This window comes from Nerophis lumbriciformis, linkage group LG29, assembly GCF_033978685.3.
Source record: "Nerophis lumbriciformis linkage group LG29, RoL_Nlum_v2.1, whole genome shotgun sequence".
In the NCBI taxonomy this organism is placed as follows: Eukaryota; Metazoa; Chordata; class Actinopteri; order Syngnathiformes; family Syngnathidae; genus Nerophis; species Nerophis lumbriciformis.
This window is the reverse complement of record NC_084576.2, coordinates 21,807,501-21,835,000: the sequence shown is the minus strand read 5'-3', so window position 1 is coordinate 21,835,000 and position 27,500 is coordinate 21,807,501. Positions and strand designations below refer to the sequence as shown.

At 41.5% G+C, this 27,500-nt stretch overlaps 1 protein-coding gene across 2 annotated transcripts in view; it reads left to right on the top strand.

Moving 5' to 3' along the window:
• Positions 1–27,500, top strand: part of LOC133572082 (copine-8-like) — a 139,964-nt gene that overhangs the window by 90,069 nt on the left and 22,395 nt on the right. For both annotated transcript variants that reach the window (XM_061924763.2, XM_061924762.2), the window contains 3 exons: positions 1,660–1,721; positions 1,919–1,965; positions 12,192–12,373. In XM_061924763.2, the coding sequence (XP_061780747.1) occupies positions 1,660–1,721; positions 1,919–1,965; positions 12,192–12,373 (291 nt within the window). The remainder of the gene's footprint in view (positions 1–1,659; positions 1,722–1,918; positions 1,966–12,191; positions 12,374–27,500) is intronic.

Sequence of the window (27,500 nt, the reverse complement as noted above, 5' to 3'; positions counted from 1 at the left end):
TAGCTTCTATTTATCTTCTTTTAGCTTGTATTTATATTTTTAGCTTCTATTTACCATTTTTACTTTCTAATTACCTTCTTCTATCTTTTATTTACCTTCTTTTATCTTGTATGTATCTTCTTTTAGTTTCAATTTATCTTCTTTTAGCTTGTATTTATATTCGTTTAGCTTCTATTTACCATATTTATCTTTTAATTACCTTCTATCTTTTATTTACCTTCTTTTATCTTGTATTTATCTTGTGTTTATCTTCTTTTAGCTTCTATCTATCTTCTTTTAGCTTGTATTTATATTCCTTTAGCTTCTATTTACCATGTTTACATTAAAATTACCTTCTTCTATCTTTTATTTACCTTATTTTATCTTGTATTTATCTTCTATTTGTCTTCTTTTAGCTTGTATTTATATTCTTTTAGCTTCTATTTACCATTTTTACCTTCTAATTACCCTCTATATTTGACCGTGTTTTATTTTTTTTACCTTCTAATTACCCTCTACCTTTTACCTTGTTTTATCATTTATTTACCTTCTTTTATCTTGTATATTTACCTTCTTTTTTTACTTTGTATTTATCTTCTTTTATCTTGTATGTCCCTTCTAATTATCTTCTTTTAGCTTTTATTTACCTTTGTGTACCTTCTAAATACATTCTTCTACCTTTTTTATACACCTTCTTTTATCTTGAATTTACCTTCTTTTATCTTTTATTTACCTTCTATTTATCTTCTTTTCATTCTATTTGCCTCATATTACCTTCTTTTACTATCTAGTTACTTTATTTCACCTTTTATTTGTCTTTTAATTTTTAGTTGCCTCATTTACCTTTTATTTACCTTCTTTTAGCTTCTATTTACCTTATATTTATATTCTTTTCCCCGCTGCCGTTTACCTTTTTTTACCTTCTAATAATCTACTTTTAGATTCTATTTACCTTTTTTTTTAACCTTGAATTTAACTTTTATCTACCTTCTGTTTACCCTTTATCTTCTTGTACCATATATTTAAATTGTTTTACTTTTGTTTACCTTCTATTAGCCATTTGTCTTTCTTTTAATCTCTTACCTTGACTGTTAGTGGCCTAGTGGTTAGAGTGTCCGTCCTGAGATCGGTAGGTTGGGAGTTCAAACCCCGGCCGAGTCATACCAAAGACTATAAAAATGGGACCCATTACCTCCCTGCTTGGCACTCAGCATCAAGGGTTGGAATTGGGGGTTAAATCACCAAAATGATTCCCGGGCGCAGCCACCGCTGCTGCCCACTGCTCCCCTCACCTCCCAGGGGGTGATCAAGGGTGATGGGTCAAATGCAGAGAATAATTTCGCCACACCTAGTGTGTGTGTGACAATCATTGGTACTTTAACTTTAACTTTAACTTTTAATTTACCCTTTACCTTCTTTCATCGTCTTTTACCTTCTATTTCACTTAGTTTACCTTCTTTTACGTGGTCCAGATTTGATCATTTTAGTTACACTCAGTAAACGATGGACGCCATGTTCGTTTACAATAAACTCCAGGAACATGTAGGAGGAAAGGAGCGCTTGGTTTGCTCACCCTAACACACCCACAACACAGTACGGGTAATCTCGCCTCATTGGAGCGTTTTTGTTCCAATAATCAAAACTTTGATCAATAATAATCTTAACCATTTTGTTTTGCAGGTGACCCTGCTGTCCTGCCTCGTGGACACAGAGCTGTCCTTCCTGGACTACATCCGAGGCGGGTGAGTTCCCGCCATGCTGGTGGAAATAAACGTGTCGCCGCCATGGCGCGGGCACAGATTCGCCTCCGCAGGACGCCAATATGAAGATGGACAGCCGACCATACCCGGCGCTTAATTGCCGGCTTTTGAAAAACGGCGCGCTGCAAATCAGCCGTGATTGATGGCGTCCTCCTAACATGGCGTCTTTTCTCTTGCAGGACGCAGATTAATTTCACGGTGGCAATCGATTTCACCGCCTCCAATGGTGAGTGCGCTCACGCCGCCGTCAGAACGAGTACTTGAGTGTCGTACACACCAACTTAATCAGTCACTGACTTCTTTATTGGCACACATAATTGGCATCTCTTGTAACCTCTGCACTGCAAAGTCAGAGCACAGCTTTAAGCAAATAAATGAGCTTCAACAGAGCTAACATGGACACAAGTAATGGGACACATACAGGAAGTGACAAGTCAATCAAATGTGGAGCGAGAACAGCTCTTCTTGGAGACTCTGCATTTGTGTTTTTGTTTTTATATCGGGGGCTGTGCATTTGTTTTTGTGATGTTGTCAATGTTTAGATTTTTTATTTCGAAGGGTGTGCATTGTTTATTTTTGTTTTTATTATATTTATTGTTTTTATTTGTGCATTGTTTATTTTATTTTTTTAATTATATTTATTGTTTTTATTTAAGAGGGTTAGCTGATTTTTATTTTATTTTTTATACTATTTAGTTTTTTATTAATGAGGGTGTGCATTCTTTTTTTTTAATTTTTTTAATCCTTTTATTGTTTATTTTTTATTGTATTTTTTATTTTTATGAAGGTGTGCCTTCTTTTTTAATGTATTTATTTTGGAGAGTGTGCATTTCTTTTTTAATTTTAATTCAATCAATCAATCAAAGTTTTCTTATAAAGCCCTTAATCACAAATGTCTCAAAGGGCTGCACAATTCTTCTTTTTTTTTTAGGAGGGTGTGCATTTGTTTTTTTCATTTGTGTTGCTTATTATACTTTTTTTAAATTCAGGGAACATGCTTTTTTAAATGTTGTTTTATTTAATTTTAAAAACTATTTTTTTAGGATGGTGTGCATTTGTTTTTTATTTTTTTATTTAGAGTGTTTGATTAAAAAATAGCTTTATTTTAATACATGTTTTTATTTAGGAGGGTTTCTACTGTATTTGTTTTCATTTAATTTATTTAAGGAGGGTGTGCATTTTTATTTTTATTTATATTTTTATTTATTTTTTTATTTGTATTTTCTTATTTGGGGGATTTGATTTTTTTATATGCTTTATTTTATTAATATTTTTTTATTCAGGAAAGTGTGTATTTGTTTTTTTAATTTTTTTTATTCAGGGGTGTGTTTATGTTTTAACATTTTTTTTCATTTAATTTAATTTTTTATTTAAAACGGTGTTCCTTTTTTATTTTTTTTTAAGTTAAAAGGGTGTCCTTTTTTTACATTTATTTAGGGGATTAGATTTTTTTTTAATTTGCTTTATTTTAATAATATTTTTCATTTAGGAGGGTGCATAGTATTTATTTAATATACTAACAGCATTTCATGATTAATATTTATACATCAAGATTTTTAATAAATGACACTAGAATAAGCACACATTTGATTGGTAAATCATAGTGTAACGACCTGCAATTACACTTTATGTGTGGTGTTGGAGTTGTCCGACTTTTTTTGTGGCTGTAAATGCATCACAGGCTAAGTGCCATGTGTGCATGTGTTGGCGCAAGTGAGAAAGAGCGAGCGGCTGCTGTTGATATAACAAAGTTGCTTTTGGTCTGGTTTGTACTGCAGAAAATGACCAGTTTTGCTAGATATCATTTTTTTTACTAATGTTTTGGTGATGTGTTTATGGTCAACAATAAAGAGTTTTGCTCAGTAAAGTGATCGATGGAATTCATGTCCTCAAAGCGTCTCGACAGACGTTACAATATTTGAACAATGATGACGAAAACTGTGTCGTGTCCGTGTCGTGTCGAAAATTGTTATGCGCTTATTTTTTTATTTGATTTTGTGCGTGGCATAGATTTGCCGTGCACAGAGGACGCTTGAGCAGTGCACAATTGCACAGGCGCGCACCTTAGAGGGAACGTTGCTGTGGGCCCTGAGTCGTTCCCAGGTCAGCCGGGAGACACGGTCCCTCCACCGTGTCCTGGGTCTTCCCCGAGGTCTCCTACCGGTCGGACGCGCCCTATTGACAGAGTTTCTCACCCTATCTCTAAGGGAGATCCCCGCCACCCGACGGAAGAAACCCTTGATCTTGTCCTTTCGGTCACAACCTCTCCTTTGTTTCTATTGACATCTCTCGTGCTGGAGCCATGATTCATGTCAATCCACCTGCTGCAACAGCTCTTCAAAATGTCAACCCTCAGACTTTTGAACTGCAGACTAATGGACACATTTCATCTGTTGAGGCGTTAGCTTTGGAAATGAAAACTTAGAGGCTGATTCCATATTGTTCCTGAGGTTTGAGTGATGCCATCATTTTTTCAATCTCCTTGATCTAAAAATGAAACCGTTACTGACTACCATAATTAATTTTTTTGTTTTTGTTTTTAGTGCGTCTTAAAAAAAAAGAAAGTTGATCATAGTTTTGTGTCATGTACGTTATCAGATTTCTTCTACAACATTCAGCAACTGAATGAACTTCTGTAGATTCTATCATGTTCGAAATTGGTTGTACTTGGGAACCGATACCGCAACCAATTTTTGGTACTTTTTTTGTGTGTCATAGAGTTTATATTTTTTGGATTATCTCACATTTAACATCGAGTTAATAATAATAACTCTGCTATCCAGTTGTTGTTTTTTAACAATTCTGAGTATCTTTTGCAAGTACAGTTTGTCCTTGGCGTGTTTCCGTTGCCGGAAGTAGTCTTTGCCATTAGTCGTCCTGTCATTCGTTGAGTCCTACAAAGTGTTGATTCTGCAAGTCGCTTCTTTTTACTTTCTTCTTTTATTTACATTTTATCATTTATTGACCTTCTATTTACCTTATTTTACCATTTATTCACCTTTTATCTTGTTTTTATGTTCTTTTACCTCTTATTTACCCTTTTTAAAATTGTATTTACCTTCTAATTCTTCTTTTAGTTTATATTGACCCTTTTTTTACCTTATAAATACATTCTTCTACATTTCATTTATCTTCTTTTAGCTTCTATTTACCATTGTTACCTTCTATTTTTTATTTACCTTCTTTTACTATTTATTTACCTTCTTTAAATCTTGTATTTACCTTCTATTTATTTTATTTTAGCTTCTATTTCCCTTTTTCTATCTTTTACTGACCTATTTACTTTCTTTTACCATTTATTTACCTTCTTTTATCTTCTGTTTACCTTCTTTTATCTTGTATTTATCTTCTATTTAGCTTATGTTAGCTTCTACTTACAATTGTTACCTTCTAATTACCTTCTATATCTTTTATTTACCTTCTTTTACTATTTATTTACCTTTTATCTGTATTTACCTTCTATTTATCTTCTTTTAGCTTATATTTCCCCTTTTCTATCTTTCATTGACCTATTCACTTTCTTTTACTATTTATTTACCTTCCTTTATCTTTTATTTACCTTCTTTTACCTTGTATTTACCTTCTATTTATCTTATTTTACCTTTTATTTACCTGCTTTTATGTTATGTTTACTTCTCATTTATCCTATTTTAGCTTCTATTTATATTATTTTACCTCTTATTTACCTTCTTTTATCTTGTATTAACATTATTTTATCTTTTGTTGATCTTCTATTTACCATTTTTTGCCATTTATTTACCTTTTAATCTTGTATTTACCTTCTTTTACCTTGTATTTACCTTCTTTTTATCTTTTATTTACCTTATTTTATCTTGTATTTACCTTCTATTTGTCTTCTTTTAGCTTCTGTTTACATTTTTTACCTTCTAAATACATTATTCTACCTTTTTCTTTACCTTCTTTTATCTTTTATTTACCTTTTATTCTGAGTATCTTTTGCAAGTACAGTCTGTTCTATGTGTGTTTCCGTCGCCAGGAAGTAGTGTTTACAGTTTGTCCTTGGTGTTTTTCCGTTGCCAGGAAGTAGTCTTTGCCATTAGTCGTCTTGACTTTTGTTGAGTCCTTCAAAGTGTTGATACTGCAAGTATTGCACTCATCACACAGCGGCTGTTTGATGGCAACGTGCCTCTTAGTTGGAGTTAGCATCGACACATTTGGAGGCATTGAAATTGCCATGTGGAATCGTTAACTCATTAGCGACGGGCATCAAGCTAGCGCATTTTGAAGAGTGGAGCCTTACTTGTGAGTGCTTGCCTTGTTGGGATGGAAAAGGACAACATTAACCGAATGCGCCTGTTTGCCCGCCAAGTGCTTGAGCCGAGTCTGCAGACAAAGGCCCCAAATGATTGTTTATGAGGCGCCTGAAGCAGACGTTGTTTAGCGGAGCATTGCTGCTAATATTTATGATCCACGTTGCTGCGCCATCAAGTCATTTTCTGACATGACAAATGTCGATATTATTACGCTGGTAATGACTTTATGTCTGTTAAAACCCCGCTGGCGTCTTTTTTTAATGACAAAACGACTGGGAGAAGTGGGTATGGAAATGTGTAATAAAGGCGTAGAAAAAAGACTGCAATATTGTCTTTAATACGGCAGTGCAGCGAGTCACATGTCGCCATTTTTCCGCGGGTGAGTTGGCGAGCGTACATCAGTTTTTTACCTTCTATGTCTCTTCTTTTAGCTTGTATTTACCTTCTATTTACCTGCTGTTGCCTTTTGTTTACCTTCCACTGTACTTCTTATACCTTTTTTACCTTCGATTAATCTTCCTTTACCTTTTATTTAACTTTAATTTACCTTCCTTTTGTTCCTATTTACTTTTTTCTTCCTTCTTTTACTTTTTATTTACCTTCCACTGCTTTTATTTCAAGCTTCTATTACCCTTCTTTATATTTTATTTACCTTCTTTTACCTTTTATTTAGATTATATTTACCGTTTTACTTTCTATTGACCTTGTATTGATCTTATTTTAGCCTCTACTTAGTTTTTTTTACCTTATATTTACCTTCTTTCTCATTTTATTTAGCTTTTATTGACCTTTTTACCTTATTTTATCTTCTATTTACATTTTATTTACCTTCTATTGATCTTAATTTAGCTTCTATTAACCCTTTTTACCTTCTTTTACCGTTTTTTTTTACTTTCTTTTACCATCATTTACCTTATATTTGACTTGTTTGACCTTCTGATACCTTTTAGTAACCGTTTTTTTTAAACTTTTTATTTACCTTCTTATACCTTTTCAATTCCTTTTTTTAAACTTTTACCTTTTTATTTAGATTTTATTTTCCTTGTATTTATCTTATTTTAGCCTCTACTTAGCTTGTTTAGCTCTTTTTTTCCTTTTATTTGGCTTCTATTTATCTTGTTACTTTATTTTACCTTCTATTTACATTTTATTTATCTTCTATTGATCTTACCTTACCTTCTACTTACATTTCTTTTTACCTTTTTTTTTTCTACCATCATTTACCTTCTATTTGACTTGTTTGACCTTCTTTTGCCTTTTAGTAACCTTTTTTTTTTAAACTTTTTAATTCCTTTTTTTTTTACTTTTACCTTTTTTATTTAGATTTTATTTTCCTTGTATTTATCTTATTTTAGCCTCTACTTAGCTTTTGTACCTTCTGTTTACCACTTTTTTGATTTTGTTTAGCTTTTAATTACCTGTTTACCTTGTTGTACCCTTTTTTTACCTTCTTTACCCTTGTTTACCATCATTCACCTTCTATCTGACTTGTTTTACCTTTTACTAACCTTTTATTTACCTTCGTATACCTTCTAATAGATTGTTTTAACTTTTCCTTTTTATTCCCCTTTATTAATCTTATTTTAGCCTCTACTTAGCTTGTTTGCCTTCTGTTTACCTCGTTTTCCTTTTTATTTAGCTTCTATTTACCTTTTTACCTTCTATTTACATTTTATTTACCTTATCTTACCTTACCTTGTACTTACCTTTTTTATTTTTATTTTTTACCTTTTTTACCATCATTTTTACCAATGTTTGACCTTCTTTTACCTTTTCGTAATCTTTTTTTTTTAACCTTTTATTTACCTTCTTATACCTTCTAACTCATTTGTTTAACTGTTACCTATTATGTACATTCTATTTAACTAGTTGTGCTTTATTTTACCTTTTAGTTACCTTATTTTACCTTCTATTAAACTTTTTTTTTTTACATTCTTTTACCATCTGTTTACCCTTTACCTTTTTTCACCATTTGTTTTACTTTTGTTTACTCCAGTTTACCATTTTTGCCTTCTATTGACCTTCTTTTAACCTTTTACCTATAATATAATATTACATAATTTGTATTTTTGCCATAAAAAAAAAAAAGTCTTTGGCTTTGGTCTTGGTTTTTTTGGACATTATACTGACAGATAGACCTTAACCTTCTTTTACCTTTTAGTAATTTTTTTTTACCTTGTATTTACCTTCTTATACCTTCTAACTAATTGGTTTAACTGTTACCTATTATTTACTCCTCTCTGAGCTGCCACCTTAACGTGGTAGAGGAGTTTGCGTGTCCCAATGATCCTAGGAGCTATGTTGTCCGGGGGCTTTATGCCCCCTGGTAGGGTCTCCCAAGACAAACTGGTCCTAGGTGAGGGATCAGACAAAGAGCAGCTCGAAGACCTTTATGAAGAAAACAAACAAGGAACCCAGATTTCCCTTGCCCGGACGCGGGTCACCGGGGCCCCCCTCTGGAGCCAGGCCCCGAGGTGGGGCACGATGGCGAGCGCTTGGTGGCCGGGCCTGTCCCCATGGGGCCCGGCCGGGCACAGCCCGAAGAGGCAACGTGGGTCCCCCCTCCAATGGGCTCACCACCCATAGCAGGGGTCATAGAGGTCGGGTGCAATGTGAGCTGGGCGGCAGCCGAAGGCAGGGCACTTGGCGGTCCGATCCTCGGCTACAGAAGCTAGCTCTTGGGACGTGGAACGTCACCTCGCTGGGGGGGAAGGAGCCTGAGCTAGTGCGCGAGGTGGAGAAGTTCCGGCTAGATATAGTCGGACTCACTTCGACACACAGCAAGGGCTCTGGAACCAGTTCTCTCGAGAGGGGCTGGACTCTCTTCCAATTCTTGTTTCCCCCCGGCTCAGAGCCTGTACGTTGGAGTTCAACCCGGTGGACGAGAGGGTAGCTTCCCTCCGCCTTCGGGTGGGGGAACGGGTCCTGACTGTGGTTTGCGCTTACGCGCCAAACCGCAGCTCAGAGTACCCACCCTTTTTGGATTCACTCGAGGGAGTACTTGAGAGTGCTCCCCCGGGTGATTCCCTCGTTCTACTGGGGGACTTCAATGCTCATGTTGGCAACGACAGTGAAACCTGGAGAGGCGTGATTGGGAAGAATCGCTGCCCGGATCTGAACCCGAGCGGTGTTTTGTTATTGGACTTTTGTGCCCGTCACAGATTGTCCATAACGAACACCATGTTCAAACATAAGGGTGTCCATATGTGCACTTGGCACCAGGACACCCTAGGACGCAGTTCCATGATCGACTTTGTAGTTGTGTCATCGGATTTGCGGCCTCATGTTTTGGACACTCGGGTGAAGAGAGGGGCGGAGCTTTCTACCGATCACCACCTGGTGGTGAGTTGGCTGCGATGGTGGGGGAGGATGCCGGACAGACCTGGCAGGCCCAAACGCATTGTGAGGGTTTGCTGGGAACGTCTGGCAGAGTCTCCTGTCAGAGAGAGTTTCAATTCCCACCTCCGGAAGAACTTTGAACATGTCATGAGGGAGGTGCTGGACATTGAGTCCGAATGGACCATGTTCCGCGCCTCTATTGTCGAGGCGGCTGATTGGAGCTGTGGCCGCAAGGTAGTTGGTGCTTGTCGTGGCGGTAATCCTAGAACCCGTTGGTGGACACCGGCGGTGAGGGATGCCGTCAAGCTGAAGAAGGAGTCCTATCGGGTTCTTTTGGCTCATAGGACTCCTGAGGCAGCAGACAGGTACCGACAGGCCAAGCGGTGTGCGGCTTCAGCGGTCGCAGAGGCAAAAACTCGGACATGGGAGGAGTTCGGGGAAGCCATGGAAAACGACTTCCGGACGGCTTCGAAGCAATTCTGGACCACCATCCGCCGCCTCAGGAAGGGGAAGCAGTGCACTATCAACACCGTGTATGGTGAGGATGGTGTTCTGCTGACCTCGACTGCGGATGTTGTGGATCGGTGGAGGGAATACTTCGAAGACCTCCTCAATCCCACCAACACGTCTTCCTCTGAGGAAGCAGTGCCTGGGGAGTCTGTGGTGGGCTCTCCTATTTCTGGGGCTGAGGTTGCTGAGGTAGTTAAAAAGCTCCTCGGTGGCAGGGCCCCAGGGGTAGATGAGATCCGCCCGGAGTTCCTTAAGGCTCTGGATGCTGTGGGGCTGTCTTGGTTGACAAGACTCTGCAGCATCGCGTGGACATCGGGGGCGGTGCCTCTGGATTGGCAGACCGGGGTGGTGGTTCCTCTCTTTAAGAAAGGGAACCGGAGGGTGTGTTCTAACTATCGTGGGATCACACTACTCAGCCTTCCTGGTAAGGTCTATTCAGGTGTACTGGAGAGGAGGCTACGCCGGATAGTCGAACCTCGGATTCAGGAGGAACAGTGTGGTTTTCGTCCTGGTCGTGGAACTGTGGACCAGCTCTATACTCTCGGCAGGGTCCTTGAGGGTGCATGGGAGTTTGCCCAACCAGTCTACATGTGTTTTGTGGACTTGGAGAAGGCATTCGACCGTGTCCCTCGGGAAGTCCTGTGGGGAGTGCTCAGAGAGTATGGGGTATCAGACTGTCTGATTGTGGCAGTCCGCTCCCCGTATGCTCAGTGCCAGAGCTTGGTCCGCATTGCCGGCAGTAAGTCGGACACGTTTCCAGTGAGGGTTGGACTCCGCCAAGGCTGCCCTTTGTCACCGATTCTGTTCATAACTTTTATGGACAGAATTTCTAGACGCAGTCAAGGCGTTGAGGGGATCTGGTTTGGTGACTACAGGATTAGGTCTCTGCTTTTTGCAGATGATGTGGTCCTGATGGCTTCATCTGGCCAGGATCTTCAGCTCTCACTGGATCGGTTCGCAGCCGAGTGTGAAGCGACTGGGATGAGAATCAGCACCTCCAAGTCCGAGTCCATGGTTCTCGCCCGGAAAAGGGTGGAGTGCCATCTCCGGGTTGGGGAGGAGATTTTGCCCCAAGTGGAGGAGTTCAAGTACCTCGGAGTCTTGTTCACGAGTGGGGGAAGAGTGGATCGTGAGATCGACAGGCGGATCGGTGCGGTGTCTTCAGTAATGCGGACGCTGTATCGATCCGTTGTGGTGAAGAAGGAGCTGAGCCGGAAGGCAAAGCTCTCAATTTACCGGTCGATCTACGTTCCCATCCTCACCTATGGTCATGAGCTTTGGGTTATGACTGAAAGGACAAGATCACGGGTACAAGCGGCCGAAATGAGTTTCCTCTGCCGGGTGGCGGGGCTCTCCCTTAGAGATAGGGTGAGAAGCTCTGCCATCCGGGAGGAGCTCAAAGTAAAGCCGCTGCTCCTCCACATCGAGAGGAGCCAGATGAGGTGGTTCGGACATCTGGTCAGGATGCCACCCGAACGCCTCCCTAGGGAGGTGTTTAGGGCACGTCCGACCGGTAGGAGGCCGCGGGGAAGACCCAGGACACGTTGGGAAGACTATGTCTCCCGGCTGGCCTGGGAACGCCTTGGGGTCCCCCGGGAGGAGCTGGACAAAGTGGCTGGGGAGAGGGAAGTCTGGGCTTCCCTGCTTAGGCTGCTGCCCCCGCGACCCGACCTCGGATAAGCGGAAGAAGATGGATGGATGGATGGATATTATTTACATTCTAGTTAACTAGTTGTGCCTTATTTTACCTTCTGTTAAACTTTCTTTTACATTCTTTTACCATCTGTTTACCCTTTACTTTTTTTCACCATTTGTTTTACATGTTTTACTTTTGTTTACTCCAGTTTACCATTTTTGCCTTCCATTGACCTTCTTTTTTAACCTTTTACCTATAATATAATATTACATAATTTGTGTTTTTTTTGGTCTTTCTTGTTTGTTTGTTTTTTTGTTTTTTTACATTATACTGACAGATAGACCTTAAGTTAATATTGAGATTTAAGCATAGAATAAAAATAATAATAATAAAAAATATTATGTGACTTATTTTTAACAATTTTATGAATAAGACCCTTTTGGGCCCCCGGCACCAAAATTGAGGGGAGCCCTAAAGGTAAAAAAAAAAATCCATATAATGCTTTAATTTTTCAGTGTGTGGCCATTGCTACAAAAAGATTGATAATATACATGATTGATCAGAATACTAATGCATTCATGTTATTTTATATTTACACTGTTTTAAATTGATAATGAATACATGTATTTTTACAATGTGTGTGTGGCGTAATCCCGGTTTGATGCCGATGCGTGCCTTGTTTTTCGGTCCCAGGCAACCCGTCGCAGCCCACCTCGCTGCACTACATGAGCCCCTATCAGCTCAACGACTACGCCATGGCTCTGCGGGCTGTGGGCGAGATCATCCAGGACTACGACAGCGACAAGATGTTTCCCGCCCTGGGCTTCGGCGCCAAGCTTCCCCCCGACGGGCGCGTCTCGCACGAGTTCGCCCTGGTGAGGAGACCCTTGTGTCTTTTTTACTTCTTTTTTGTCTTTCAATCAGTCTTTCAGTTTGGCCTCTGTTAGCATGCGTGAAGTATCAAAACTAGCTTTCCTGCAGGTGTGCACCGCAGAGTCATGTTTTTGGTACTCTAACATGCTAATTGTTCACATTTTTAGCTCATTTTTTAGGTCATACATTTTGGTACTTCACGCATGCTAACAGTTAGCATGCTAGCTTTTTCCCTCATTTTGCAGGTTTATAACTATGAGTTATGTTTCCTGTTAAATAACGCTCTATGGCCAAAGTGCTAACTGTTAGCGTTTAAGTTTGGCTTCTGTTACATTGCGTGAAGTGTCAAAAGTAGCTTTTTGAGGTCCTATTTTGTGGGTATTTTGGTACGGGACACATGCTAACTGTTAGCATGCAAGCTTATTTTTTTAGCTAATTTTCTTGATAAACACCACAGAGTCGTACATTTTGGTTCTTCACGCATGCTAACAGGTAGCATGCTAGCCTCTTTTTTTTTTATTTAGCTAATTTTCTTGGTAAACACCAGAGTCGTACATTTTGGTACTTCACGCATGATAACAGTTAGCATGCTAGCTCTTCTTTTTTTTTAGCTCATTTCAGAAGTATACAACTACGAGTTGTGTCTTCTGTTAAATGACACTAGCTTTCCTGCAGGTGTGCACCGCAGAGTCATGTTTTTGGTACTCTAACATGCTAATTGTTCACATTTTTAGCTCATTTTTTAGGTCATACATTTTGGTACTTCACGCATGCTAACAGTTAGCATGCTAGCTTTTTCCCTCATTTTGCAGGTTTATAACTATGAGTTATGTTTCCTGTTAAATAACGCTCAGGTAGCATGCTAGCCTCTTTTTTTTTTATTTAGCTAATTTTCTTGGTAAACACCAGAGTCGTACATTTTGGTACTTCACGCATGATAACAGTTAGCATGCTAGCTCTTCTTTTTTTTAGCTCATTTCAGAAGTATACAACTACGAGTTGTGTCTTCTGTTAAATGACACTAGCTTTCCTGCAGGTGTGCACCGCAGAGTCATGTTTTTGGTACTCTAACATGCTAATTGTTCAAATTTTTAGCTCATTTTTTAGGTCATACATTTTGGTACTTCACGCATGCTAACAGTTAGCATGCTAGCTTTTTCCATCATTTTGCAGGTTTATAACTATGAGTTATGTTTCCCGTTAAATAACGCTCTATGGCCAAAGTGCTAACTGTTAGCGTTTAAGTTTGGCTTCTGTTACATTGCGTGAAGTGTCAAAAGTAGCTTTTTGAGGTCCTATTTTGTGGGTATTTTGGTACGGGACACATGCTAACTGTTAGCATGCAAGCTTATTTTTTTAGCTAATTTTCTTGATAAACACCACAGAGTCGTACATTTTGGTTCTTCACGCATGCTAACAGTTAGCATGCTAGCCTCTTTTTTTTTAATTTAGCTAATTTTCTTGGTAAACACCAGAGTCGTACATTTTGGTATTTCACGCATGCTAACAGGTAGCATGCTAGCCTCTTTTTTTTTATTTAGCTAATTTTCTTGGTAAACACCAGAGTCGTACATTTTGGTACTTCACGCATGATAACAGTTAGCATGCTAGCTCTTCTTTTTTTTTTAGCTCATTTCAGAAGTATACAACTACGAGTTGTGTCTTCTGTTAAATGACACTTAATGGCCAAGGTGCTAACTGTTAGCATTTAAGTTTGGCTTCTGTTAGCATGCGTGAAGTATCAAAACGAGCTTTTTTGCGGGTATACACCGCAGAGTCATGTTTTTCGGTACTCGAAACATGCTAATTGTTAACATGCTAGCTTATTTTTCAGCTCATTTTCTAGGTCGTACATTTTGGTACTTCACGCATGCTAACAGTTAGCATGCTAGCTTTTTTCTCTCTCATTTTGCAGGTTTATAACTATGAGTTATGTTTCCTGTTAAATGACGCTCTTTTGCCAACATTTAGCGTTTCAGTTTGGCCTCTGTTAGCATGCGTGAAGTATCAAAACTAGCTTTTTTGTAGGGATACACCGCGCATTAATGTTTTTGGTTACTCGAAACAGGCTAATTGTTAACATGCTAGCTTATTTTTTTAGCTAATTTTCTAGGTCGTACATTTTGGTACTTCGAGCATGCTAACAGTTAGCATGCTAGCTTATTTTGTTGTTGCTTATTTTGCAGGTTTAAACTGAATTATGTTTCCTGTTAAATGATGCTCTATGGCCAAGGTGTTAACTGTTAGCGTTTAACTTTGGCTTCTGTTAGCATGCGTGAAGTATCAAACTATTTTTTTAAGCTAATTTTGCAGATACACACCACAGAGTCATATACTGTATTTTGGTACTCGACACATGCTGACTCTTAGCATGCTACCTTATTTTTTAGCAAATTTTCTCGGTAAACACCAGAGTCGTACATTTTGGTTCTTCACGTATGTTAACAGTTAGCCTGCTATCTTTTTTTTAAACTCATTTTGCAGGTTTACAACTATGAGTTGTGTTTCCTGATAAATCATGATATTTGGCTAAAAAGCTAACTGTTAACGTTTAAGTTTGGCTTCTGTTAGCATGCGTGAAGTATCAAAACTAGTTCTTTTTTAGGTAATTTTGCAGGTCAACACCACAGAGTCATATATTTTGGTACTCGACACGTGCTAACTGTTAGCATGCTAGCTTTTTTTAAGTTCTGTAGGTCAACACCGCAGAGTTGTAAATTCAGTTAACATGCTAGCTTTACAAGCATGAGTTGTGTTTTTCATTAAATGACACTATGGCTAGCGTGCTAACTGTTAACGTTTCAGTTCGGCTTCTGTTAGCATGCGTAGAGTATCAAAACTAGCTTTTTTAGGTAATTTTGCAGGTCAACACAACAGTCATATATTTTGGTACTCGACACGTGCTAACTGTTAGCATGCTTGCTTTTTAAAAATTCTGTAGGTCAACATAGCAGAGTCATAAATTCTGGTACTTCACGCATGCTAACAGTTAACATGCTAGCTTTATAACTACGAGTTGATTTTTTTTTTAAATGACGATATGTGGCTAGCGTGCTAACTGTTAACGTTTCAGGTCGGCTTCTGTTAGCATGCGTAGAGTATCAAAACTAGCTCTTTTAGGTAATTTTGCAGGTCAACACAACAGTCATATATTTTGGTACTCGACACGTGCTAACTGTTAGCATGCTAGCTTTTTAAAAATTCTGTAGGTCAACACAGCAGAGTCATAAATTCTGGTACTTCACGCATGCTAACAGTTAACATGCTAGCTTTATAACTACGAGTTGTGTTTTTTTTTAAATGACGATATGTGGCTAGCGTGCTAACTGTTAACGTTTCAGGTCGGCTTCTGTTAGCATGCGTAGAGTATCAAAACTAGCTCTTTTAGGTAATTTTGCAGGTCAACACCACAGAGTCATATATTTTGGTACTCAACACGGGCTAACTGTTAGCATGCTAGCTTTTTTAAAATTCTGTAGGTCAACACCGCAGAGTTGTAAATTCTGGTACTTCACGCATGCTGACAGTTAACATGCTAGCTTTATAACTACGAGTTGTGTTTTTTTTTTAAATGACGATATATGGCTAGCGTGCTAACTGTTAACGTTTCAGGTCGACTTCTGTTAGCATACGTGGAATATCAAAACTAGCTTTTTTAGCTAATTTTGCAGGTCAACACCACAGTCATATATTTTGGTACTCGACACGTGCTAACTGTTAGCATGCTAGCTTTTTTAAAGTTCTGTAGGTCAACACCGCAGAGTCGTAAATTCTGGTACTTCACGCATGCTAACAGTTAACATGCTAGCTTTACAAGCATGAGTTGTGTTTTTCATTAAATGACGATATATGGCTAGCGTGCTAACTGTTAACGTTTCAGGTCGACTTCTGTTAGCATACGTGGAATATCAAAACTAGCTTTTTTAGCTAATTTTGCAGGTCAACACCACAGTCATATATTTTGGTACTCGACACGTGCTAACTGTTAGCATGCTAGCTTTTTTTAAGTTCTGTAGGTCAACACCGCAGAGTCGTAAATTCTGGTACTTCACGCATGCTAACAGTTAACATGCTAGCTTTACAAGCATGAGTTGTGTTTTTCATTAAATGACACTATATGGCTAGCGTGCTAACTGTTAACGTTTCAGTTTGGCTTCTGTTAGCATGCGTAGAGTATCAAAACTAGCTTTTTTAGCTAATTTTGCAGGTCAACACCACAGTCATATATTTTGGTACTCGACACGTGCTAACTGTTAGCATGCTAGCTTTTTAAAAATTCTGTAAGTCAACACCGCAGAGTCATAAATTCTGGTACTTCACGCATGCTAACAGTTAACATGCTAGCTTTATAACTACGAGTTGTGGTTTTTTTTAAATGACGATATGTGGCTAGCGTGCTAACTGTTAACGTTTCAGGTCGGCTTCTGTTAGCATGCGTAGAGTATCAAAACTAGCTCTTTTAGGTAATTTTGCAGGTCAACACCACAGAGTCATATATTTTGGTACTCAACACGGGCTAACTGTTAGCATGCTAGCTTTTTAAAATTCTGTAGGTCAACACCGCAGAGTTGTAAATTCTGGTACTTCACGCATGCTGACAGTTAACATGCTAGCTTTATAACTACGAGTTGTGTTTTTTTTAAAAATGACGATATATGGCTAGCGTGCTAACTGTTAACGTTTCAGGTCGACTTCTGTTAGCATGCGTAGAATATCAAAACTAGCTTTTTTAGCTAATTTTGCAGGTCAACACCACAGTCATATATTTTGGTACTCGACACGTGCTAACTGTTAGCATGCTAGCTTTTTTTAAATTCTGTAGGTCAACACCGCAGAGTCGTAAATTCTGGTACTTCACGCATGCTAACAGTTAACATGCTAGCTTTACAACCACGAGTTGTGTTTTTCGTTAAATCACGCTATAAGGCTAGCGTGCTAACTGTTAATGTTTCAGTTCGGCTTCTGTTAGCATGCGTGGTGTATCAAAACTAGCTTTTTTAGGTAATTTTGCAGGTCAACAACACAGAGTCATATATTTTGGTACTCGACACGGGCTAACTGTTAGCATGCTAGCTTTTTTTTTTTTGATCATTCTGTAGGTCAACACCGCAGAGTCGTAAATTCTGGTTCTTCACGCATGCTAACAGTTAACATGCTAGCTTTATAACTACGAGTTGTGTTTTTTGTTAAATGACGCTATAAGGCTAGCGTGCTAACTGTTAGCGTTTCAGTTCAGTTTTCACCATTTCCCCGTTTTGAATGCAAGCCATTCCATGTCTGCGGCTTCCTCGTGTCTCCATCCATAATCCAAGATTTTACGGCAGCAGGTTTCCGGGCCGCTCCCTCGTCTGCTCGTCTCCCGTCCCTTCCAGATGTTTCCTCCAGAGGCGTTGGCGGCCGACGCGTAGTTAGCTAACCGCCTCCTTAGCGGGGCCAGGCCTGCAGACAAGGCACATATGCGTTCATCTCATTAAGGCTTTGATTCCGTCAGCTCCCAAAGAGCCTGCAGAGGCGCGGCTGCCTCGGCCTTGATTACGCCAGCTCCATTTGCGGAGCTGAGGAGACGTCCCGCTAAGATCGTTAGGAAGCCTCCGACATATGGGGAGCTTCAATAATGCAACGCGGCGTTAGCTCCAAACAGACACACTTCAACACACTGGACTCTTCATTAGGTACACCGGCACAATCTATGCCATATGGACACTGGGACTGTTTTTATTTACTTTCTACAGTTTTTTATTTGATATTGCTGTCATATTTGTCATTAATTCATGTTTCTTATTGTGCAGGTAAAACTGTTTCCAACATTGGTTTACTTACTTGAATTCTACAAATTACAAATTTTAACTATCAAGAGTAAAAAACTATTCTAAAAAAAAAAGATTTATTTTGTTATAACTGTTGTAAAATATGAGGAATAAGGAATAAACAACTTGTTTTATAATTTTTTTAATCATTTTATTTTAAATATGTCTCTGATCTTAAATACTGTACTCTATTTTTTGGTGTTAAATACCAATTGTATTAATTTATTATTTAATTATATATATATATTTTATAATTTTTTTATTTCATATATATATATATATATATATATATATATATATATATATATATATATATATATATATATATATATATATATATATATATATATATATATATATATGTAGCTGAGATAGGCTCCAGCGCCCCCCGCGACCCCAAAAGGGAATAAGCGGTAGAAAATGGATGGATGGATGGATATATATGTATGTATATATGTATGTGTGGGAAAAAATCACAAGACTACTTCATCTCTACAGGCCTGTTTCATGAGGGGTTCCCTCAATCATCAGGAGATTTTAATGGAAGCATTCACATACCATGGTTTATATAGGGCACAGAGTGGGTAGGTACAGGCTGGCGAAGGGGCGTGGTGATTGGCTCATGTGTTACCTAGGAGGTGTTTCCGTCTGTGACGGCATGCTGATACAATTTCGCTGCGCTTGTTGAGGGATGACAGGTCTGGACGGTATATAATAAACAGTTTCTCTTTCAAGCATAGGTTGCATCTTTTATTACCACTATTGTAAGGTGTGCTGGATGCAAGAATTTGCCATGTTATTGAATATTCAACATTATTGTCTTTGAGGTCCCAAATGTGTTTGCTGAGTTCTGTGGTATTCCGCAGGTTTTGGTTCCTGAAAGAAGCCTTGTGATTGTTCCATCTGGTTTTAAACTCTCCCTCGGTTAATCCTACATATGTGTCGGATGTGTTAATGTCCTTGCGTGTTACCTTAGATTGGTAAACAACTGATGTTTTTAAGCACCCCCCGTTGAGAGGGCAATCAGGTTTCTTGCTGCAGTTGCAGCCTTTGTTGGTTTTGGAGTCGCTCTGTCCGGGGGCCGACGGCTCATTTGCAATTGTTTTGTTGTGGTTTGAGATAATTTGTCGTATATTGTTCATACAGCTGTAGCTCATGAGCCAATCACCACGCCCCTACGCCAGCCTGTACCTATACACTCTGTGCCCTATATAAACCATGGTATGTGAATGCTTCCATTAATATGTATATATGTGTATGTGTATATGTATATGTATATGTGTATGTATATATGTGTATGTGTATATGTATATGTGTATATGTATATACATGTGTATATGTATGTGTATATGTACATATGTGTATGTGTATATGTATATGTGTATATGTATATATATGTGTATATGTGTGTATATATATATATGTGTATATATATATATATGTATATATATATTTATATATGTATATATATGTGTATATATGTGTATGTGTATATATGTATATGTGTGTGTATATAGATATATGTATGTATATATAATATGTATGTATGTATATATATGTATGTATGTATATATTTGTGTGTATATATATATACATACATATATATACACATGTATATATATATATATTTTATTTTATTTATTTATTTATTTATTTTTTTGTGTCCTGTCCAGCTTCTCAGGCAAATTATATAGTTGATGTAGATGCCCATGTCGGCTGTTCAGATTTACTTTACAAAAGAGAAGTGTAGGATACTTCTTGTTACGCTTTCGAGGCATTATGATGCCGGAGGTCGTCTTTTCAAGATGCAGAGGGATGTCAGGAAGCGGCTTGCAGGTGAGATTAAATGATTTATTCTGATTGCAGAACAAAATGCTGCGCGGTGCACCACGGCACGGAAAACAAGAGGGTAGCAAAGATGCTAATATCAAAAAATGTAAACTATGAGCGAAACTAGGAGCGTAACTTGTTGCGTAGGAGCAAACAAAACCAACAGACCGAATGAGGCCAGCGCGTAAACTAAATAGCCCTCTGATTAGTGCCCGGGCAACAGGTGCGCGTCCGGGACACTAACCAGAGGCAGGTGACAATAATCTGCCGTCATGGCAACAGAAACAAACTCAAGAGGTGCAGAAAACACAAGTGACTTGAAAACAAAAACAAAAATATGATCCGGGCAGCGGATCATAACAGTACCCCCCCCTTAAGGGACAGATTCCAGATGTCCCCTGGCAAAACTAAAACCCCCCCGACTATAACAAAGTTCAAGAGTCAAGGGAGGGTGGAGGGAGGATTTGGCGGAGGGTCGCCAGGCCACGTGTCCCCGAATCCACCGGGGACGAGTCAGGTGGCGGCGGCGAATGGAACGCCGCTGCCGGAGGCGAGGCGGGCGACCACGGAAAGGCCACATTCGTGGCTGCCGAGAAGGTGGGCGTGAGTGGCGCCAGAAGTTCAGCAGCCGGAGAGTTCTGAGACTACGTCTCGGGTGTCGCTGCTGTTTGCGCCACTGGCGTCCATACACAAACCTCCGAGAGCGCCGCTTGCGCAGCCAGACCACTCGAGGTCGCTGAGACGACGATGAGGGCGAGAGAGCAGACGTCGCCGTGGAAGCAGGAGGAGTCGTCGTCGCCGTGGAAACAGGAAGCGTCGTCGTCGCCGTGGAAACAGGAAGCGTCGTCGTCGCCGTGGAAACAGGAAGCGTCGTCGCCGTGGAAGCAGGAAGCGTCGTCGCCGTGGAAACAGGAAGCGTTGTCGTCGCCGTGGAAACAGGAAGCGTCGTCGTCGCCGTGGAAACAGGAAGCGTCGTCGTCGCCGTGGAAACAGGAAGCGTCGTCGTCGCCGTGGAAACAGGAAGCGTCGTCGCCGTGGAAGCAGGAAGCGTCGTCGCCGTGGAAACAGGAAGCGTCGTCGCCGTGGAAACAGGAAGCGTCGTCGCCGTGGAAACAGGAAGCGTCGTCGCTGTCGGCGTGGGCGGAGCAGGCGGCTCGTCTGTCGGCGTGGGCGGAGTCAGAGGCGGAGCAGGCGGCTCGTCTGTCGGCGTGGGCGGAGCCAGAGGCGGAGCAGGCGGCTCGTCTGCCGGCGTGGGCGGAGCAGGCGTCCGGGCTGTCGACGTGGGCGGAGCAGGCGTCCGGGCTGTCGACGTGGGCGGAGCAGGCGGCTCGTCTGCCGGCGTGGGCGGAGCAGGTGCTGGTGTGGGAACCAGACTTGGAGCAGGTGCTGGTGTGGGAACCAGACTTGGAGCAGGTGCTGGTGTGGGAACCAGACTTGGAGCAGTTGCTGGTGTGGGAACCAGACTTGGAGCAGTTGCTGGTGTGGGAACCAGACTTGGAGCAGTTGCTGGTCGTGACTTTGGCGGAGGTGGCCTGGCCGGGGGTTGCGGCTTAGCACGCCGAAGGACTGGTGGTGGTGGCCGGGCAGGAGGTTGCGGCTTAGCATGCCGAAAAACCGGTGGTGGCGGCCGGGCAGGGGGTTGCGGCTTAGCATGCCGGAGGACTGGTGGTGGCGGCCGGGCAGGAGGTTGCGGCTTAGCATGCCGAAAAACCGGTGGTGGCGGCCGGGCAGGGGGTTGCGGCTTAGCATGCCGGAGGACTGGTGGCGGAGGCCGGCATGGAGGTTTGGGTTTGGCTGGGCGCAGCTGTGCCTGCCCACTAGCAAAGCACCCAGTACTAGCCCCCCCCTCAAGAAGCGGATCCCAGACGCGTCTTGTGCAGTCTGGAACAGTCTTTAGGGGTGGGAGGGAGGAGGTGAGGAGGGGGGTAGGCTCCTCCCCTTTTGATTGTCCAAATTCTCTATTCTGCTCTTCAATAGCATGCGGAGTGTCCTTTGCCGCTTGGGATTGTTCCTCAAGTCTTAGTTCAATCAGTACCTTCCGGTACCACTCATCCACCCAAGCAGGACTGTACTTCTCGAGGGGTGTCTCGGAAGATGACTGGGCTGGAACAGGAAGTGGAGAAGGCAGAGCAGCACGTGGCACAGCAGACAGAGGAGTGGGTGGAGCTTGAGCCTTAGGGGGTGAGGCCAAAGTAATTGGGGGCTGAGCTTGAAAGTCAGAAGGTGAGTGGGACTGACTAGACCTAGAATTAAAAAAAATGTCCTGATAATGCTTAATTTTAGAATTAAAGTCATTTGTAAATGGCTGACAGAAAGAATTAACAGAATGCAAAAAAATGTCTTTTTCTATGACGTCATCAAAAGTGGACGGGGGCGTGTCCTCGGGGGGCGACAACGGAATGACGTCATAGCTGCAATCCCAGTGATTGACAGGCCAGTCGGAGGAATCTTTGAAGATATGGTCATTATAATTACCAAATATTTGAGGAGAATCCTGGGCTGCTTGTAGCTGGCTGTGCTCCGGATGGAAAAGTTGTGGGATAGGTGCGTCTTTGCCGCGAGCCGAAGTCTTCTTGGTTGACTTCCGCTTTCGCTGACGCGTACGGGCTGGCTGTGAGCGGACATCCCCGGGCCAGATGGAGTCGATATGGACCAACGAACCGTCAGGCCCCCACAAAAGGTCTTCGCGCTCCAAAGGGGAATACTGGAGAGTCTCTCTCTCCATCGCCTTTAAGACCAGCCACGTCCCGTAGCCGGAATCCTCCACGCCCTCTTCGAAAAGACTGTCTGCTGTTGGTTTTCTGTTACGGTTTCGTGGCATTGTGATGCCGGAGGTCGTCTTTTCAAGATGCAGAGGGATGTCAGGAAGCGGCTTGCAGGTGAGAATAAATGATTTATTCTGAATGCAGAACAAAATGCTGCGCGGTGCACCACGGCACGGAAAACAAGAGGGTAGCAAAGATGCTAATATCAAAATGTAAACCATGAGCGAAACTAGGAGCGTAACTTGTTGCGTAGGAGCAAACAAAACCAACAGACCGAATGAGGCCAGCGCGTACACTAAATAGCCCTCTGATTAGTGCCCGGGCAACAGGTGCGCGTCTGGGACACTAACCAGAGGCAGGTGACAATAATCTGCCGTCATGGCAACAGAAACAAACTCAAGAGGTGCAGAAAACACAAGTGACTTGAAAACAAAAACAAAAATATGATCCGGGCAGCGGATCATAACACTTCTCTTGTTGCCTTATTTGTATTTGACTTTATTAAATGTATTTATATTATCATTTAGTGCAGCCGGGCCGGAGCAGGAGGGGATAGAAAGAGAAAAAAAAGAAGACAGAGGGGGAAATTGTGGGGACAAGAGGGGATTAGACAGAGAGACAAAAACAACAACAGCAAACAACAACAACAACAACAATAGAGCAACATCAGCAAATATGACATGTACAAATATGATGGTAAAAGTAATAGCAAATAAGCAGTTAGCGAAAAATAAAAAAGAATACAGAAATGACAATGAGCATTATTACACTACAAATGGATCAATACAAATACCAATAGAAATAGCGCTATTGATAATGAACAATACCAATAATTTACCTTTATTATCAACAATACAGTTGTTTAAATGCAACAATATTTTTAATGTATTTATTATTTTTATTTTTATTATTACTCATTTTTATTTTATTTTATTTTTTAAATTTTATTTTTTATTTTATTTTTTTATTTTTATTTTATTTCATTTTTTTTTTAATCTTATTATTTATTTGTGTGTGGCGTCGCGCGGGTCTCACTTCCTGTTGGATGGGGTCCGTGCCCGTGTGGCCCGACCTTGCGCTGTGGGGTCTCTGTTGGTGACTTGGTGTGGTGGCCGTGTCTGGTCTGGATGCTGTGTCCCGGTTGTTTGGGCGGTGGTGTGTTTGTGCGGGTTTGGGTTGGGGTGGGGGGCCTTTTGGTTGGGGGGGTTGTTGGTGTCTCTTGTTTGCGTGTTGGCGTTCGGGCTGACCGGCGGGCTGGCGCCGGCTGGTCTCCGTGGCCCTGGTGGCGTGTGGTTGCTGGTCGCAGTTTTTCTTTGATCGCTTTAATCTGATTGGCTGGTGCTGGCTGTCTGGGGTTATTGCGGCTGCTGTTTCTGCTGCCGTTTGTTTGTGGTGTGGGCGCCCGTGGCTGCTGGGTCTGGTGCAGGGGTGTGGCTGATGTTGTGACTGGTGGCAGCGCGCGCGCGTGATGGCTGTCGGGGCTGACGAACTGTGTATATGTATGTATATGTGTGTGTATGTATGTATGTTTATATATGTGTATGTGTACATATGTGTATGTATATGTATATATGTGTATGTGTGGGTATGTATACGTGTATGTGTGTATGTGTATGTGTATGTGTGTATGTATGTATGTATGTATGTATATTTCTGGGGGTACGCTCTGGGCCTGCCTGTCAGACGGGGGTCGACGCCTCAGGCTACTGCATCCGAACTGCGTGTCTGGAGCTCCTGGGTCCCGCTGTCCATCCCTTCCGGGTGCCCGTCTTGGTTGGGGCCTGTTGGGCCTAGTCCCTGCGTCTATTGTGGTAGCTTGGTGCTGCAAGGTATTCCGAGGTGCTGCGAGTCGGCCAGTTGCTGGGGTAGTGACCTTGTTTGTCAGCATGTCTGTGATCTTCTTTTAATTCTTTTTTTTTTTAATTAATTAATTAATTAATTTATTTATTTATTTATTTTTAAAATATATTTTATTAATATTATTTTTTAATTTTCCCCCTCCCTCAGGGGGGGGGCTCGGCGGGGCGGTTGCTGGTTGTTCCATCTCCATCGTTGGGGTCCCTGCGGGTGGGGTGGGTGGTTCCCGTGGCCCTGTGCCTGGGTGGTCCTGCGGCGGCCGGTTTGGGTGGGGTGGCCGGGGGCTGGCCTCGCCGCGCTCTCCGGGGGTGGGGGGTGGGCTCGTGGGGGCCCGGTTGCCGGTGGGGCGGGGGCGGTCTTCCCGTCCGGTTGCGGGGAGTCTCTGGGTCCTTCGGGCGGGGCGTCTCGCCTTTCTGCCCGTGTGGGGTGTGGTCTCTCGCTGGCTTGGGGTCTGGCTGTCCCCTGCTTTTCTCGTGCCCTGTCCTCCGCCGGGTGCGTCTGTCTGCGGCCTGCTGCTGGCCCTTGTGGGCGGTACGGTGGGTCGGGCTCTGGGGTTCCTGTCGCTGGCCGGCTTGGCTGCGTGGGGGCGGTGGTCCCTGGTTCCCTGGGCACCACGCCTCCTGTTTGTGGGTTGGGCTCTCGGGGGTGATGGGGCCGTGCTCTGGCTCCCACGCACTCTGGGAGTCGAATGTATTGTACATGCAAATTCACGTATGCTCACATACGTACATAGGTACCTACGCTCCCACATACATACACAAATACAGTACATATTTACCTACCTAATGTTCGTACATCCACACGCACATTCAATATACAAACATACACATACACATACTGTACATATACATTCACTGTACAAACACATATACACATTCTGTACATATACATTCATTGTACAAACACATATACACATTCTGTACATATACAAGTACATATGCATACTTACACTCATGCACATAATCACGTTTCATCAAACATATATTAACGTTGTTGCCCTAGGGTAAACTGGGTGTAACACATGGCACACTGACAAAGCTTAACCTATTGTGACTATAACAATCTACAAGGTTAATGTAGGTTGCTTCTCTTTCTCCCCCTCCATTTTTCTGCATTCTTTCGTATCTCAAGTTATCATTACGTATATGTATTGTTGCATTTAAACAACTGTATTGTTGATAATAAAGGTAAATTATTGGTATTGTTCATTATCAATAGCGCTATTTCTATTGGTATTTGTATTGATCCATTTGTAGTGTAATAATGCTCATGGTCATTTCTGTATTATTTTTTATTTTTCGCTAACTGCTTATTTGCTATTACTTTTACCATCATATTTGTACATGTCATATTTGCTGATGTTGCTCTATTGTTGTTGTTGTTGTTGTTTGCTGTTGTTGTTTTTGTCTCTCTGTCTAATCTCCCTCTTGTCCCCACAATTTCCCCCTCTGTCTTCTTTTTTTTTCTCTTTCTATCCCCTCCTGCTCCGGCCCGGCTGCACTAAATGATAATATAAATACATTTAATAAAGTCAAATACAAATAAGGCAACAAGAGAAGTATCCTACACTTCTCTTTTGTAAAGTAAATCTGAACAGCCGACATGGGCATCTACATCAACTATATGATTTGCCTGAGAAGCTGGACAGGACATAAAAAAATAAAAAAAAATAAAATAAAAAATAAATAAAAAATAAATAAATAAATGCAACAATACATATACGTAATGATAACTTGAGATACGAAAGAATGCAGAAAAATGGAGGGGGAGAAAGAGAAGCAACCTACATTAACCTTGTAGATTGTTATAGTCAAAATAGGTTAAGCTTTGTCAGTGTGCCATGTGTTACACTCAGTTTACCCTAGGGCAACAACGTTAATATATGTTTGATGAAACGTGATTATGTGCATGAGTGTAAGTATGCATATGTACTTGTATATGTACAGAATGTGTATATGTGTTTGTACAAATCAAATCAAATCAAATCAACTTTATTTATAGAGCACATTTAAAATTGACCACAGGGGTAGCCAAAGTGCTGTACAATGAGCAGGTTAAAAGATAAAACGAGTACCGAGCAAACAACACAACACAAACAGAACACGATAAAAAATAAATAATTAAAATAGAATTAATAAAAACATAAAAACATAAAAACAGGATCACAGCAGGTGTATTATGGGGCCCCCACGAGCCCACCCCCGCGGCGAGGCCATCCCCCGGCCACCCCACCCAAATCGGCCGCCGCAGGACCACCCAGGCACAGGGCCACGGGAACCACCCACCCCACCCGCAGGGACCCTAACGATGGAGATGGAACAACCAGCAACCGCCCCGCCGAGCCCCCCCCCTGAGGGAGGGGAAAAATTTAAAAATGATATTAATAAAATATATTTAAAAAAAAAATAATAATAAATTAAAAAAAAGAATTAAAAGAAGATCACAGACATGCTGACAAACAAGGTCACTACCCCAGCAACTGGCCGACTCGCAGCACCTCGGAATACCTTGCAGCACCAAGCTACCACAATAGACGCAGGGACTAGGCCCAACAGGCCCCAACCAAGACGGGCACCCGGAAGGGATGGACAGCGGGACCCAGGAGCTCCAGACACGCAGTTCGGATGCAGTAGCCTGAGGCGTCGACCCCCGTCTGACAGGCAGGCCCAGAGCGTACCCCCAGAAATATACATACATACATACATATATACATACACATACACACATACATGTATACATACCCACACATGCATATATATACATATACATACACATATGTACACATACACATATATATACATACATACATACACACACATATACATACATATACACAGTTCGTCAGCCCCGACAGCCATCACGCGCGCGCG